Source organism: Cherax quadricarinatus, unplaced genomic scaffold (genome assembly GCF_038502225.1).
Source record: "Cherax quadricarinatus isolate ZL_2023a unplaced genomic scaffold, ASM3850222v1 Contig1264, whole genome shotgun sequence".
Taxonomy (NCBI): Eukaryota; Metazoa; Arthropoda; class Malacostraca; order Decapoda; family Parastacidae; genus Cherax; species Cherax quadricarinatus.
The window spans coordinates 1-16,415 of record NW_027196290.1 but is presented as its reverse complement, the minus strand read 5'-3'; the positions used below and the strand labels follow the sequence as shown (position 1 = coordinate 16,415).

General features: G+C 38.9%; 1 protein-coding gene across 1 annotated transcript; it reads right to left on the bottom strand.

The window, feature by feature from the left end:
• Nucleotides 1-1,473: 1,473 nt before the first annotated feature.
• Dhrs4 (Dehydrogenase/reductase 4) lies at nucleotides 1,474-10,484 on the bottom strand (the record flags this gene model as incomplete). Its single annotated transcript, XM_053797049.2, is given in 7 exon segments — nucleotides 1,474-1,875; nucleotides 2,944-2,999; nucleotides 4,716-4,850; nucleotides 7,206-7,352; nucleotides 8,197-8,274; nucleotides 8,916-9,093; nucleotides 10,313-10,484. Coding segments are annotated over 7 exon segments (846 nt in total). The 3' UTR covers nucleotides 1,474-1,760.
• Between the last annotated feature and the right edge of the window lie 5,931 nt (nucleotides 10,485-16,415).

The following is a 16,415-nucleotide window of genomic DNA, read 5'->3' as shown; positions in this document are numbered from 1 at the left end:
ATCATACAGCACATTGAGTGGGATTCAAGTAGATTTGAGCCAAGGAAAGGAATCAAGAGTCCTTCACTAGAATGAAGGCACAGACCTTGAAAGGAACTGGAGGGGTGATGAAGGGAAATTCAGTACACAAATAACATTAACATAAAAAAAAGAAACTGACAACGTTTCAGTCCAAGTTGTACCGCAACGTCATAAGTTTCTTTTTCTCGTGTGCAGGTTGTTAGTGTATTGTTTCAGCAACAGTATTGTGCCTCTATTTTTCAGGGGTGAATCAGGTTTGATTCACAGATTAAGAGTCCTTCATCAGTATCAAGGCATGCCATTCTGAAGGGTGTACGTCATGTTATTGCAAAAATCTTTGAATTCACTAACTGTGAATACATTGTGTATCTCCTTACTACTGCAACTGAATCTAATATCTATTTTACTTGTATTACATTTATGAGGAAAGCACTTAACCCGTAGGGGTCATACAGTGAATGGGGAAGGAGAGCAATCAGATTCACTCCAAAGGGGAGGATAGGTCCATTTCCTTGGATCAGAAGCCCTTCACTGGCATTACGGCACCTTTCTTGAGGGACTGAGAAAGGGGTAAGCTCCAGCTTTTAGGATCAGGACCTTTACAGGGACTTGTAAACAGCTCATCACTACTGTAACTTTCTTAGCTAACAACACTGGAGTCCTGTCCCTGGGCTCACTTTAGCCTATGTAATATTTTACCTACCACTCGCAACATGGGAATGGGAGATACAACAAAGCTATCAGTTAATCATCATTGCTTAAAATTATTTGGCATATAAGGGATTCTATTAAAGAGAGGAATATGACAAACATAATGAAAGGAAATAAGGTATACTGTCAAGCTACTAATGTTATGGTAACACCTTGATTTAACAGGCTTTGGAAATACAGGAAAAAATTTCCCAAGTCAACCGATTTGGAAACAACCTACCAAGTTCATTGGTTAAAGAACTCTGCATTAATCTTATAATCACTGCAAAAAAGTCTCATCTTTATTGAATACAAGATATGTTAAGCAACCATTAGAATATCTAATACCAGCCACTGGATCAAAATAATGAGTGCCCTCTAATGTCACTTTAACCTAACCAAAAACTGATTAGCCAACAGACTCAATAAAAGTATAGATACAGTATACAGAATCAAGCTTTCCTCGGTGTTAAAGAAAAATTCATTTAGTGTGAGCAAGTAAACATTTATGAAGATATTCAGGGAAACCAGTTAGCTGGCCTTGAGCCCTTGCACTCTAGAGGGGTGAGGATGATGCAGTTTGTAGGGCCATCTGAACTGTGATGTCAATACCCTTCTTGCAAGACAACAACTGAACGAATGATAGTGAATGTGTTTCCTAAATAAAGATTTAGATAAAGAATTCTGATTAGTTGTCTAGATGCATTAATGAAACCCCCTTTTTTTTTTCCTTTCACTTGGAGGTTCTGAAAAAGTCTAAAATATAAGATTATCTTTATTTTTATCTCCAAGATAAGATTTTAAATTATATAACTTACTATTCCAGAGACAGGCTACATGATCAAACCATTTTGATATAAAAAACACAGCACAATACTGTACTTAAAAATATAGTTGTATACTGTGTTTGACCTATTTTGAAAAATTTATATTATATTAACAAATGAGTATATATAAAATTACTGAATATTTAACAAACAAGGGCAGTTTTTGAGTTTACAATTTACATAATTTTAACTGCCTCTTGAAGACAACAAACAGTAGTCTCATTAGAGCCGTGACTGCATTCCACCCGCAGCTATAAATGACTCTCCAGTGATGTATGAGGCGTCACTGCTACACAAGAAGGACACTAGACCTGCCATCTCCTTTGTCTCAGCAATCCTACAAAGGGTGAAATAATTCATTAATATTTTGTTGCTGTAGATTATGGTGACATGCATGGGGTAAGTTAATGCAGATATAATCAAACGTTAATGTGTAAATTCTAATTATATTAGCTATATACCTGTTAAATTTACCCACCAAAATAAATATGAAGTTTTTTTCTAAAGATAAAATTTACAATGAGCAAAATGGTGTCCCAAGAAGAGATTGTTCTGCAACATGAACCCCTCATGGAAGGTTCCTTGATGTTGGTGAGGGGCTCTTGATTTAGGGAATTGGATCTGTGCTCCAGTTCCCCGAATTAAGCCTGAATGCCTTCCACATCCCCCCTCCCCTGGGCGCTGTATAATCCTACGGGTTTAGCGCTTCCCCCTTGATTATAATAATAATCTGCAACATGAAACATTAACCAACTGTAATGGATATGTGAAGGAGTGTAAGGTATAGCATGAAAGGCATACATACCAAGGTGTTGCTATACTGAATTACAACATAAAGATATTTCAACACCTAGTAAATGGCATTTTGCATACATAAAGTTAAGAGGCATATATGATAAACAAATTTATAGCACCATTTTGGTGAAAAGCTAGGTAGTAGGTTGGTAGACAGCAACCACCCAAGGGGGTACTACCGTCCTGCCAAGTGAGTGGTAAACAAAAGCCTGTAATTGTTTTACTTGATGGTAGGATTGCTGGTGTCTTTTTTCTGTCTCATAAACATGCAAGATTTCAGGTATGTCTTGCTACTTCTACTTACAAGCACATATTATATAAACAACTCTGGGTTTTCTTCTATTTTCTTGCTAGTTTTTGTTCTTATTTCCTCTTATCTCCATGGCAAAGTGGAACAGTATTCTTCCTCCGTAAGTCATGCATGTCGTTAGAAGCAACTAAAATATTGTATCAGGAGCAAGGGGCTAGTAACCCCTTCTCCTGTATACATTACTAAATATAAAAAGAGAAACTTTCGTTTTTCTTTTTGGGCCACACTGTCTTGGTGGGATACGGCTGGTTTGTTGAAAGAAGAAAAGAAGATTTTGGTGACAGGAGATAAGTCAATTACCTTCCTAGAGGAATTGTTTCCAGTATCTTCTCGTATACTGCTGGGTGTTGAGTTAACTGGAAAAATAAACAATTATTATGTCTGGAGTCTGACAGCATATTTCATTTTCTCTCCAATATAAATTACTAAATTCTGTATGACAACACTGTATTAAGCAAGGTAAACAGAATAGAGCATGCTCAGTAATGTAACATGAGCAAAATTCTGATATTCCAAATCCTATGATTATCACAGTAATGGGTACACTTAGCTTCCAGTTTTTTTTTTATTAGATCAAACCTGAATGCCTATCATTACCCCAGGCACTGTATGACCCCTATGGGTTCACTGCTTCCCCGTCCCCATGAATGTAATTATAATCATTTTTATTTTATTAAGTTATACCGAGTTACACTAGTTAATACATACCTAATTTGTGTAAGTCCATTTTTCTGTAATAATACCCTTAAGGTCTATATGCACTTTGTGATTTCCATTTCTAACACAGTTATAACTTTTTTTTTTTTTTTTTTTTTTTTTTTTCAATTCAACAAGTCGGCCGTCTCCCCCACCGAGGCAGGGTGACCCAAAAAAGAAAGAAAATCCCCAAAAAGAAAATACTTTCATCATCATTCAACACTTTCACCACACTCGCACATTATCACTGCTTTTGCAGAGGTGCTCAGAATACAACAGTCTAGAAGCATAAACATATAAAGATACACAACATATCCCTCCAAACTGCCAATATCCCAAACCCCTCCTTTAAAGTGCAGGCATTGTACTTCCCATTTCCAGGACTCAAGTCCGACTATATGAAAATAACCGGTTTCCCTGAATCCCTTCACTAAATATTACCCTGCTCACACTCCAACAGATCGTCAGGTCCCAAGTACCATTCGTCTCCATTCACTCCTATCTAACACGCTCACGCACGCTTGCTGGAAGTCCAAGCCCCTTACCCACAAAACCTCCTTTACCCCCTCTCTCCAACCCTTTCGAGGACGACCCCTACCCCGCCTTCCTTCCCCTATAGATTTATATGCTTTCCATGTCATTCTACTGTGATCCATTCTCTCTAAATGACCAAACCACCTCAACAACCCCTCTTCTGCCCTCTGACTAATACTTTTATTAACTCCACACCTTCTCCTAATTTCCACACTCCGAATTTTCTGCATAATATTTACACCACACATTGCCCTTAAACAGGACATCTCCGCTGCCTCCAACCGTCTCCTCGCTGCTGCATTTACCACCCAAGCTTCACATCCATATAAGAGTGTTGGTACTACTATACTTTCATACATTCCCTTCTTTGCCTCCATAGATAACGTTTTTTGACTCCACATATACCTCAACGCACCACTCACCTTTTTTCCCTCATCAATTCTATGATTAACCTCATCCTTCATAAATCCATCCACCGACACTTCAACTCCCAAGTATCTGAAAACATTCACTTCTTCCATACTACTCCTCCCCAATTTGATATCCAATTTTTCTTTATCTAAATCATTTGATACCCTCATCACCTTACTCTTTTCTATGTTCACTTTCAACTTTCTACCTTTACACACATTCTCAAACTCATCCACTAACCTTTGCAATTTTTCTTTAGAATCTCCCATAAGCACAGTATCATCAGCAAAAAGTAACTGTGTCAATTCCCATTTTGAATTTGATTCTCCATAATTTAATCCCACCCCTCTCCCGAACACCCTAGCATTTACTTCTTTTACAACCCCATCTATAAATATATATATATATTCCTATTATCAATAAAGTCTTACCGTACTCGAGAAATTGGTCCTCACAATACCAGGGGCGACACAGTTGACTCGAATATTGTCAGAGGCTACTTGATGCGCCACAGCTTTGGTCAAACCAAGAAGAGCTGTTTTGCTTACACTATATGCCCCTAGCAACTGTACAAACAGAGAGGAGAGAAAACTACAAGTAAGTCCATTACATACATATGCTTTACCTGTACACATGTAGAGAGACAAATGCTTAACACTGTACAACATAGGAACCCACTGAAAACCTATCACTTCTGCAATCAAATATAACTTGCCCTCAATATTTTACTATATGTTAATATACAAACCTGGGTTAACCAGGTGGCATTTCCACACAAGTACCAATCAATCAAAACTTTATTTTGTTTTGAAATACATGTGATTAAAATAAAATATAAAATTTTACATACAGCCTGGTTGATCAGGCCCTGATCCACAGGGAGGACTGGTTGTGGACTGGACCGCAGGGGCGTTGATCCCCGGTATACCCTCCAGCTAGGCAGACATATTTACATATAGCACTATTATAAAGCATCATACAGAAGAATATTTTTCCAATTAACAGCTAGTTTATTTTAGCTGTAGTTATTCATATTTGTAAAACTGTTAAACAAATTTTTAATCCAATGATAAAACAAAACTGTCAAGGTGTCCCATACCTCAACTGTTAGCACACTCAGCTCACACACTGAGGTCCAGGGATCGATTTTCCAGTATGGCTGGAAAACACGGGGACATGTTTCCATAAGACCTACTGTCCATGTTCAACCATCACCACACCAGTTAGTCAACTGGTGCGAGTCGCATCCTGCGACAAAGTAGACCTAATTTGCCCGAAATGCTCTGCATAAGCCTGTATACCTTTTAAGTGTACTTGTAGAAATAAAGATATTATTATTTAGTAAAAAACTCATTACCTGGAGATTTTTGTAAAATTTAGCAGTAAAGTACCTATACATGTATACTGTACATTGAAAATGCTGTATACCTGGAGTATACAGTCATCCCTGGAAATTTGCAGGCTTCCATATTTGTGGACTTTGATAATTCAAGTCTGAAATAAATTTGATATGCAGACTTAATTTTATATTACAGTTTTTACTTTTGATGGGCCTCTAGGACTGCAACCCCCACAAATTTGCCGGGGTACTTTTATACTGCACATGTAAAGATAATGGTACAATAAATCAAGGTTAAGGCCTGTCTGAGGCTCATTTGTTGTGCCCAAGATATTTAGGGTAATATGTACTATACGTACAATATTTATAGGATTTTCAGGTAACACCATAATTGTACATACAATAATGATATAAGGATTTTTTACTGAATGTGTCAGTCATTATAGACACCACTGGCTACGAGCTAGGCAAAATGCCTGTAAAAAAAATATTTTTTGTATAATAGTAATATGCCATGGTGTGAAAATAACAACTGGCTCACCTGGTTTTGAGGTTACAGCACATTTTTTACACAATTTATAATGTTTAGAAAGTGTGAAATTTCAGCATGCATTCTGAAAGATGCTTTCAAATAGTGCACATTTTTTGGTATGTATGTATTTATTTATGCATGCCAGCATGCATGCATAAATACTGCATGCTGGCATACCAGCTTTAAATTTCCAGTACTTGTAGCACTTACTACCTTTCTCTTTTTTTTTTTTTTAGCTCTGGAAGCCATTTGGTAGTTTGTCTCATGACATTTATTATCCACAGTAATGTGTTTAGAAGATAATGTGGCTCTCTAACCACTGCACCACAAACAAACTCAATCATTAATCAGGGTGTAATTGTACTATACTTTTGAATTCATATTATATGGGTGTGAGGCATGGGCTGTAAATGCTGTAGCACAAAGGAAGATGGAGGCAGTGGAGATGTTGTGTCTAAGGGTAATGTGTGGTGTAAATATTATGCAGAGAATTCATAGTGTGGAAATTAGGAGGTGTAGAGTTACTAAAAGTATTATTCAGAGGGCTGAAGAAGGTTTGCTGAGGTGGTTTTGTCATTTAGAGAGGATGAAGCAATGTAGGATGACATGGAGGGTGTATAAATCTGTAGGGGAGGGGATGAGGGGTAGGGGTCATCCAATGAACGGATGGAGGGAGGAGGTAAAAGAGGTTTTGTGTGTAAAGGGCTTGAACATGCAGTAGGCATGTGTAAGCACATTAGATAGGAGTAATGGATAGAAATGGTTTTAGGGACCTGACGAGCTGTTGGAGTGGGAGCAGGGTAATAGTTTGTGAAGTGATTCAGGGAAACTAATTAGCCGGACTCGAGTCCTGGAGATGAAAAATATAATGCCTGCACTTTAAAGAAGGGGTTTAGGATATTGGCTGTTTGGAGTGACATCTAAACTGTCATATCTGAGTGCCTCTGCAAAGACAGTGATTTTGTGTGAAAGACTGTGAAAGTGTTTCTTTCTTTTTTGGGTCCCCCCTGTCTTGGTGGGAGATGGCTGACCTGTTAACAAAAAACTTACATTCATAGGCTGAAATCCAGCAATTGACGATATATAAACTATAGCTCCTCCACCTCGCTCTTGCATGTGCGGCACAACTAGCTGTGACAGCTGCAGGGCATTTTTCACATTAATTTCAAAGATTTTGTCCCATACACTCTCTGGACACTGGGAAAAGGAGAAATTATTGTATAATATTTAGTCATCAAACCTGAAAATTTCTGTGATTTTGTAAAAAAATTCCAGTCTAGTCAAAAATGCAGAATGTTAATAAAAAAATTATGAACATGCACTGAAGTTTGAGGAACATAAGAAACATATTTACAATTAGACAAATTGTCACACACCTAGAATAACTCAGAATTTTGTTTAATTTGAAGATATCAGCACAATACTGAAAACACATCTAACATACCGAAAACACATCTAACACCTTTCATAGAAAGGTTTCACTTGGTGGCATCTGTCTACAGTCTTAGTATGACCATTTTACAGCATTTGTTAGGTTATTTTAAAACCACAAATACTGAAGTTAAAAAGTACCCATAAAAACTAATACATATATAATATAAAAGGTAATAGTGCATATGTAATATGAAAGAATAAAATGTTGATGACCTGACTGAACTTAATACAGCTACTATAATCTGCAATACAAATGCATATTGTATAGCAAGAAACACCTGATATACCGAAAGATTTTAGAAAATTATGAAATTGAAGAACCAAAAATGATATACGAGATATATATGACATACATGTACAGAAAAATTATGAATGCTGAAACAGTACAGACCCTTCCATCACTGCTTCCACTAATGCAATTGTTCCAGGAGATTTTTTATATCTTCAAGTTTCTTTACTGCATATTTGCATGTTCTCCTGATTACATGTATTAGGGTCATGACTCATAAATATTACCAGTGATTTTTATATCAATTCAACTGTTCATATCATCCAAGAAATCACAAAAATTATGAAAGAAAGGTCATTGAATAGTATAGCCACTTACATCCAACACACCTCCCACTGCTGGATTAACTGCTGCATTAGAAACAAGTATGTCAATGCCTCCAAACTTCTCTAATGTCTGAAAAAAATAAGATTCAAATTTATTATACAGTATTAACCGTGATTATACTCAATGAACACGAGTGAAAAAAAACAGGTCACCAATGTGATGGTCATAATGTGTACAGCACAGTACATACAAGGTAAATGTTACATGCATAATTATCCGTATATGTTCTACTGGAAAATTTACACAATAATACTTTTCTGACCCTAAACTGCTTTGTAATTCCTTGTATACTGGGATAACTAATGGCTCCAGAACAAAAATATTTGATGTCACTGTCAAAAGCTGGGCAAGCTGAAAAACAAAGATCATTGATGATGGACAGTCATTAAAATGATGGTTAATTTTTGAACAAGAGTAAATTTCTGTAAAATAGCAAGCCTTGTTTAAATAATACCCCAGTAACTAAAAAGATTTAAAATGTATGGTACAAAATATGAAGAATTTCTTTAATTTTTTACCATATTGGCTATTTCTCACTAAGACAGTCTTCTAATACCTGACTTTATATTACATTTTACAGTACTCCGAATTATTTCTCCAATTTTAATGTTATTTTGGGAATCAATGGAATACCACAACCTCCAACAGCACTGCATAATTATTTTAACTTTATAAAATTTTATAACATGGAAAAATCATTCTTTCATAACCTTGGAAATTAGATTTTGTCTGTCTTGTTCCTTAGCAACATGGCAGGTAAGGCCTAAGACTGAACAGCCCAAACCCTTGAGTTCAGCAACAGCTGAGTCAACATTAGTTTGCTTTCTGCTGCTGACCACAACATGAGCACCATCTTCACCCAAGCGACGTGCAATTGCCAAGCCAATTCTGCAGGGAAAAGAATAGTAGACATAACCTGCACAGTATGGTACAGCACTCCTCCATACTACACTTTTCTTATTTACAAATCATATCCCTCTTAGATGTCTATTTTCCTCATCCATCATTTACCTTCTCTAAATTTACCATACTCCTGATCCTTTCTTAATTTTTCTATGCATCACTCCTATATTTAGTATGCTAATTTTATACTCTAATTCTTCACTCCATGAAGTCTCCTATACCTAATTCTTGAAATAATGCCTATCCACTGACTACTTCATGTGTCAGTTATATTAGTACAGTAAGAGGTTTTATTTGGATTACCAACTCAGAGGGTTATTAACCCTGGATAAACCAAAAAAATAAAGTAGTCTGGCTCATTTCTGCTGGAATCCATAGGTCCTTTTTTGTTCTTATGAGTGACCCATAACCAAGTAGGTCCCAGGTACAATACTTATTTACTGTTAGGTGAACAGAGGAAGTATATGCGAGATAATTTTGCCCATATGTCTCACTTTATCCAGGAATAAGCCCAGGTCATTCAGTTGTGAACTAAACATGATAGTGATGAGCTACAGGTAGCCATGTTTAATTATGATACAACTTATATAATAATTTGTATATATAGTACTGTACATGTTCAGATTAACAATACATAATACTGTATAGTGTGAGCTCTTCATCTGTAAATCAAAGATAAAATACTTTAATCTCTCCAATAAATTATCTTTTTACTCACTTATCTTAGTGCTGATATGACAACGACTTAAATCTATTTATATTTTGAGTATCAGTACTGATGGTATGGTAAAATGATGAGGATTTGAACAAAATGTATTGATAATCACAAATAAAATGACAAATTATATAGAATCATCATTAAAGGTAAGACACTTAATGAAGCACCATAAGATAAGTTGTATTCAGGAAATTTACAAGATATTTTTGAGAATAAATTTTACTGTGGTTTTGAGGGAAAGCTATGTTGTACGGTATAATTAAATAGTGCATTAGTATACTGAGTTAACCAAGACTAACCCAATGAAGTCAGTGTGGCTTATTGCCTTTGGGATCCTTATCATAATAATATTAATAATAATATTATATAATGACAGATTTTTCCATATATATTCCAAATGGCTAAATTTTGTCTATATAACAAGTGCTCTTCTCAATACTGACATAAACTTTGGACAGTGTTTTGCCAAATCAGAATGAATATTACCCATCAGTGGAGGCTGTGACAATGGCTATCTTGCCTGCCAGCTTGGCACTCTGTTGCACTGCGGTGTTGCTGCTCATCATCCTCACACACACTGCTGCTTGACCCAGACGACAACCCAGTATCTGATAAGCCACCATGTCCTTCCCTGTTAACGTATCTGCAGATAATGTCACTTGTATCTCCTACTACTACTTCTACTTGGGTTTCTCAGGGTCACTGACAGCTTACGTAGTATCGTGCCGATCTACTTACTTACTTACCCGATATATGGGAAAATTTTGTTACCCAAAGCTGACCATGAAAGAAAAATGAACAAGAGTTTCTTTGTAAATAGAATTATTATAATAAAAAAGCGCTAAACCTACTAGGATCATACAGCGCTACAGGGCACGGGGTGATGCTGGATCATATGGTAGCAAGGGTGGAGTTGTAAATAGAAATAGAAACTAGAAGTACCCAATTAGATCAGGTGGACCTCCTTGTCAAGCACCAGCCAAGTGAGACACTCACACCACCACCTAAGTTCAGTAACCGGCTTCCCAAAAAAGCCGTTAAAGAATTATCCTCAAAGCGTAAAAATGCAGCTGGCTATAATTAAACCGATGACAAGTGCATCTCCAGTAATGTACCTGACGGGCAAAACAGACAAAAACAAGCGTCCCAGAGAGAACTGGGGAAATTTATCACTGATAATCAGGTAAGAGCGAGACGTCCACACTCAACGAAGGCTGGATTTAAACGGCTAATGACATCTAACGCCGTATAGAACCTGTTTCATTTTGTATGTGTTCTACCCGTCCCTTGCCACCTGACGCCAGTATATAAGCTCCGACCTTCTTACCTAACCTAGGATATAACTATAATGAAGATTGAGACACTTATGCAGCATATGGGAATCTTTATTCAGGAAACGTTTCGCCACACAGTGGCTTCATCAGTCCAATACAAAGAGGAAGGCGTAAGGAGAGGAGGAGAATGAGGTAATCAGTCCCTCAACCTGGAGTCGATGTGTTCAGTCCATCAATCTTGTAGAATGTACAGCATAGGGCCGTAGACGTGGCTTATATACTGTAGTGAGGTGACGTGAAGCAGGTGGAGGCGGGGTCATAGTGGTACCATCCACTAGTCGAAGTAGGTCTTCGTCCAAAGGTTGAACAAGTGTTGAAGAATTCTTTGTAACAAGATCCCATGATGCTGCAGTGTCTGACAGTTGTGATGAATGGTTTGAAAAACCGACAAGTTGAAGATTGAGACACTTATGCAGCATATGGGAATCTTTATTCAGGAAACGTTTCGCCACACAGTGGCTTCATCAGTCCAATACAAAGAGGAAGGCGTAAGGAGAAGAGGAGAATGAGGTAATCAGTCCCTCAACCTGGAGTCGATGTGTTCAGTCCATCAATCTTGTAGAATGTACAGCATAGGGCCGTAGACGTGGCTTATATACTGTAGTGAGGTGACGTGAAGCAGGTGGAGGCGGGGTCATAGTGGTACCATCCACTAGTCGAAGTAGGTCTTCGTCCAAAGGTTGAACAAGTGTTGAAGAATTCTTTGTAACAAGATCCCATGATGCTGCAGTGTCTGACAGTTGTGATGAATGGTTTGAAAAACCGACAAGTTGAAGATTGAGACACTTATGCAGCATATGGGAATCTTTATTCAGGAAACGTTTCGCCACACAGTGGCTTCATCAGTCCAATACAAAGAGGAAGGCGTAAGGAGAGGAGGAGAATGAGGTAATCAGTCCCTCAACCTGGAGTCGATGTGTTCAGTCCATCAATCTTGTAGAATGTACAGCATAGGGCCGTAGACGTGGCTTATATACTGTAGTGAGGTGACGTGAAGCAGGTGGAGGCGGGGTCATAGTGGTACCATCCACTAGTCGAAGTAGGTCTTCGTCCAAAGGTTGAACAAGTGTTGAAGAATTCTTTGTAACAAGATCCCATGATGCTGCAGTGTCTGACAGTTGTGATGAATGGTTTGAAAAACCGACAAGTTGAAGATTGAGACACTTATGCAGCATATGGGAATCTTTATTCAGGAAACGTTTCGCCACACAGTGGCTTCATCAGTCCAATACAAAGAGGAAGGCGTAAGGAGAGGAGGAGAATGAGGTAATCAGTCCCTCAACCTGGAGTCGATGTGTTCAGTCCATCAATCTTGTAGAATGTACAGCATAGGGCCGTAGACGTGGCTTATATACTGTAGTGAGGTGACGTGAAGCAGGTGGAGGCGGGGTCATAGTGGTACCATCCACTAGTCGAAGTAGGTCTTCGTCCAAAGGTTGAACAAGTGTTGAAGAATTCTTTGTAACAAGATCCCATGATGCTGCAGTGTCTGACAGTTGTGATGAATGGTTTGAAAAACCGACAAGTTGAAGATTGAGACACTTATGCAGCATATGGGAATCTTTATTCAGGAAACGTTTCGCCACACAGTGGCTTCATCAGTCCAATACAAAGAGGAAGGCGTAAGGAGAGGAGGAGAATGAGGTAATCAGTCCCTCAACCTGGAGTCGATGTGTTCAGTCCATCAATCTTGTAGAATGTACAGCATAGGGCCGTAGACGTGGCTTATATACTGTAGTGAGGTGACGTGAAGCAGGTGGAGGCGGGGTCATAGTGGTACCATCCACTAGTCGAAGTAGGTCTTCGTCCAAAGGTTGAACAAGTGTTGAAGAATTCTTTGTAACAAGACCCTTACGCCTTCCTCTTTGTATTGGACTGATGAAGCCACTGTGTGGCGAAACGTTTCCTGAATAAAGATTCCCATATGCTGCATAAGTGTCTCAATCTTCAACTTGTCGGTTTTTCAAACCATTCATCACAACTGTCAGACACTGCAGCATCATGGGATCTTGTTACAAAGAATTCTTCAACACTTGTTCAACCTTTGGACGAAGACCTACTTCGACTAGTGGATGGTACCACTATGACCCCGCCTCCACCTGCTTCACGTCACCTCACTACAGTATATAAGCCACGTCTACGGCCCTATGCTGTACATTCTACAAGATTGATGGACTGAACACATCGACTCCAGGTTGAGGGACTGATTACCTCATTCTCCTCCTCTCCTTACGCCTTCCTCTTTGTATTGGACTGATGAAGCCACTGTGTGGCGAAACGTTTCCTGAATAAAGATTCCCATATGCTGCATAAGTGTCTCAATCTTCAACTTGTCGGTTTTTCAAACCATTCATCACAACTGTCAGACACTGCAGCATCATGGGATCTTGTTACAAAGAATTCTTCAACACTTGTTCAACCTTTGGACGAAGACCTACTTCGACTAGTGGATGGTACCACTATGACCCCGCCTCCACCTGCTTCACGTCACCTCACTACAGTATATAAGCCACGTCTACGGCCCTATGCTGTACATTCTACAAGATTGATGGACTGAACACATCGACTCCAGGTTGAGGGACTGATTACCTCATTCTCCTCCTCTCCTTACGCCTTCCTCTTTGTATTGGACTGATGAAGCCACTGTGTGGCGAAACGTTTCCTGAATAAAGATTCCCATATGCTGCATAAGTGTCTCAATCTTCAACTTGTCGGTTTTTCAAACCATTCATCACAACTGTCAGACACTGCAGCATCATGGGATCTTGTTACAAAGAATTCTTCAACACTTGTTCAACCTTTGGACGAAGACCTACTTCGACTAGTGGATGGTACCACTATGACCCCGCCTCCACCTGCTTCACGTCACCTCACTACAGTATATAAGCCACGTCTACGGCCCTATGCTGTACATTCTACAAGATTGATGGACTGAACACATCGACTCCAGGTTGAGGGACTGATTACCTCATTCTCCTCCTCTCCTTACGCCTTCCTCTTTGTATTGGACTGATGAAGCCACTGTGTGGCGAAACGTTTCCTGAATAAAGATTCCCATATGCTGCATAAGTGTCTCAATCTTCAACTTGTCGGTTTTTCAAACCATTCATCACAACTGTCAGACACTGCAGCATCATGGGATCTTGTTACAAAGAATTCTTCAACACTTGTTCAACCTTTGGACGAAGACCTACTTCGACTAGTGGATGGTACCACTATGACCCCGCCTCCACCTGCTTCACGTCACCTCACTACAGTATATAAGCCACGTCTACGGCCCTATGCTGTACATTCTACAAGATTGATGGACTGAACACATCGACTCCAGGTTGAGGGACTGATTACCTCATTCTCCTCCTCTCCTTACGCCTTCCTCTTTGTATTGGACTGATGAAGCCACTGTGTGGCGAAACGTTTCCTGAATAAAGATTCCCATATGCTGCATAAGTGTCTCAATCTTCAACTTGTCGGTTTTTCAAACCATTCATCACACACACATATAACTATAATCATAATTTTTAAAGGGGTGGACTGGTGAGCCAGCGGAAGGCCTCGGTCAGGTGAACGAAAGCTCCAACGGCGGGTCATTATCTGACTAAGACTCACATCAAGAAACTAAGTAAGTAAGTAACTCTTGTCCTGTTTCCTGACGAACCTTGTTTTTGCTTCTTCACACTACAGTGCTCTTCACACCAACTCCAAGACTGAGGGACTGATTACCTCATCTTTTGTAACTTTTCCATTCTTATATATTTTATAAACTTTATTTCTACGAGTACATGTACAAGGTACGCAGATCATACCTGACATCAATAAGATTTCGTTCGGATTTTTAACCCTGGAGGGTTAGCCACCCAGGATAACCCAAGAAAATCAGTGCGTCATCGAGGATTGTCTAACTTATTTCCATTGGGGTCCTTAATCTTGTCCTCCAGGATGTGACCCACACCAGTCAACTAACACCCAGGTACCTATTTGCTGTTAGGTGAACAGGAGAACAGTGGAAGGAAACGTGTCGAAATGTTTCCACCCGCCGGGAATCGAACCCGGGCCCTCCGTGTGAAGCGGGAGCTTGAGCCACCAGGCCACTACTATATAGAAAGCCCCTGGTTATGCAGAACATTTCGAACAAATTAGGTCAATTTTGTTCCCAGGATGCGATCCACAAACCATGATAAGGGTGCAGTTTGAACTCGTGGCAAGTGAGTCGTGAACCTCCAGGCCAGCTGGCTGCAATAAGATTCATCCATTCATTCATTATACCAGCTGGCCCAGTGGCTTACGCGCTGGCCTGGAGTTTTACGACTCACCGCGAGACTAACACCCAGTTACCTATTTTACTGATTGGGGGTCCTAGTACCTAAATAAACTTACTTCACACGTTGCTTGGACCTCAGTGACGGCTCTGCCTCTGTCAGTGTTTAGGGTTGGGGTCTGCATGATCTAACTTGGCAGTTTAATGTTCTTCTTTCTCTTTCTGAGAAAACTTTGACTATCTTCTCATTCCCACCAGATATAGATGTTATTACCCGGACTACCGGGTAATAGGGTTCAATAAAGCGCCAGCTTTGGTGGGCCTGAAAAACCACAACAATGACAACAAATGCTGCTTTTTTCACATTTTATCAATAAAGCACTCAAATTGTAATAAATCTATAAATAAGGCGTTATATCAAGCTTATTTTTAAGTGACAACATAAGTAAATTTATTAATATCTATTAAATTCATCATCGTCGTGGTATATAAACCAGGATTACTATACCTACAAATATTATACTTTTTTCAGGATCACTCTTATTTAATACCAAGTATATTCTTTCACAAAACCGGTAATATATATATGATACTATATACCACTAACAATTGGCTAATATTACATAAACAGGTTTAAGAGGTTGATAATTAGGTAAGATACTGTGATGTGGTGTATGGTAAGCCTGGGACGTACATGTGGGAGTCAGCTGGTGGTTCCACCTGGGGGAAATTTATGGAGTTCATTAGGTCTTAACGTCCTGTAAATTGTGAAACTTACTTCCGTCCGCGGGTCTGGCGTTCTTACTGGTAAGAAATTCTCAATTAGAGTGCTTTGGATTGTATATTTAAGGTTTATTTTCTCAGTCGAAATGACTTGTGGCGAGGACCCCAATGGAAATGTCACTTCGTCTGACTTTTTTGGGCTATCCTAGGTAATTTACACTATATATAAGTAAGTTTATTTTGGTATAGGTACATATAAATAGTTACATAATTCATA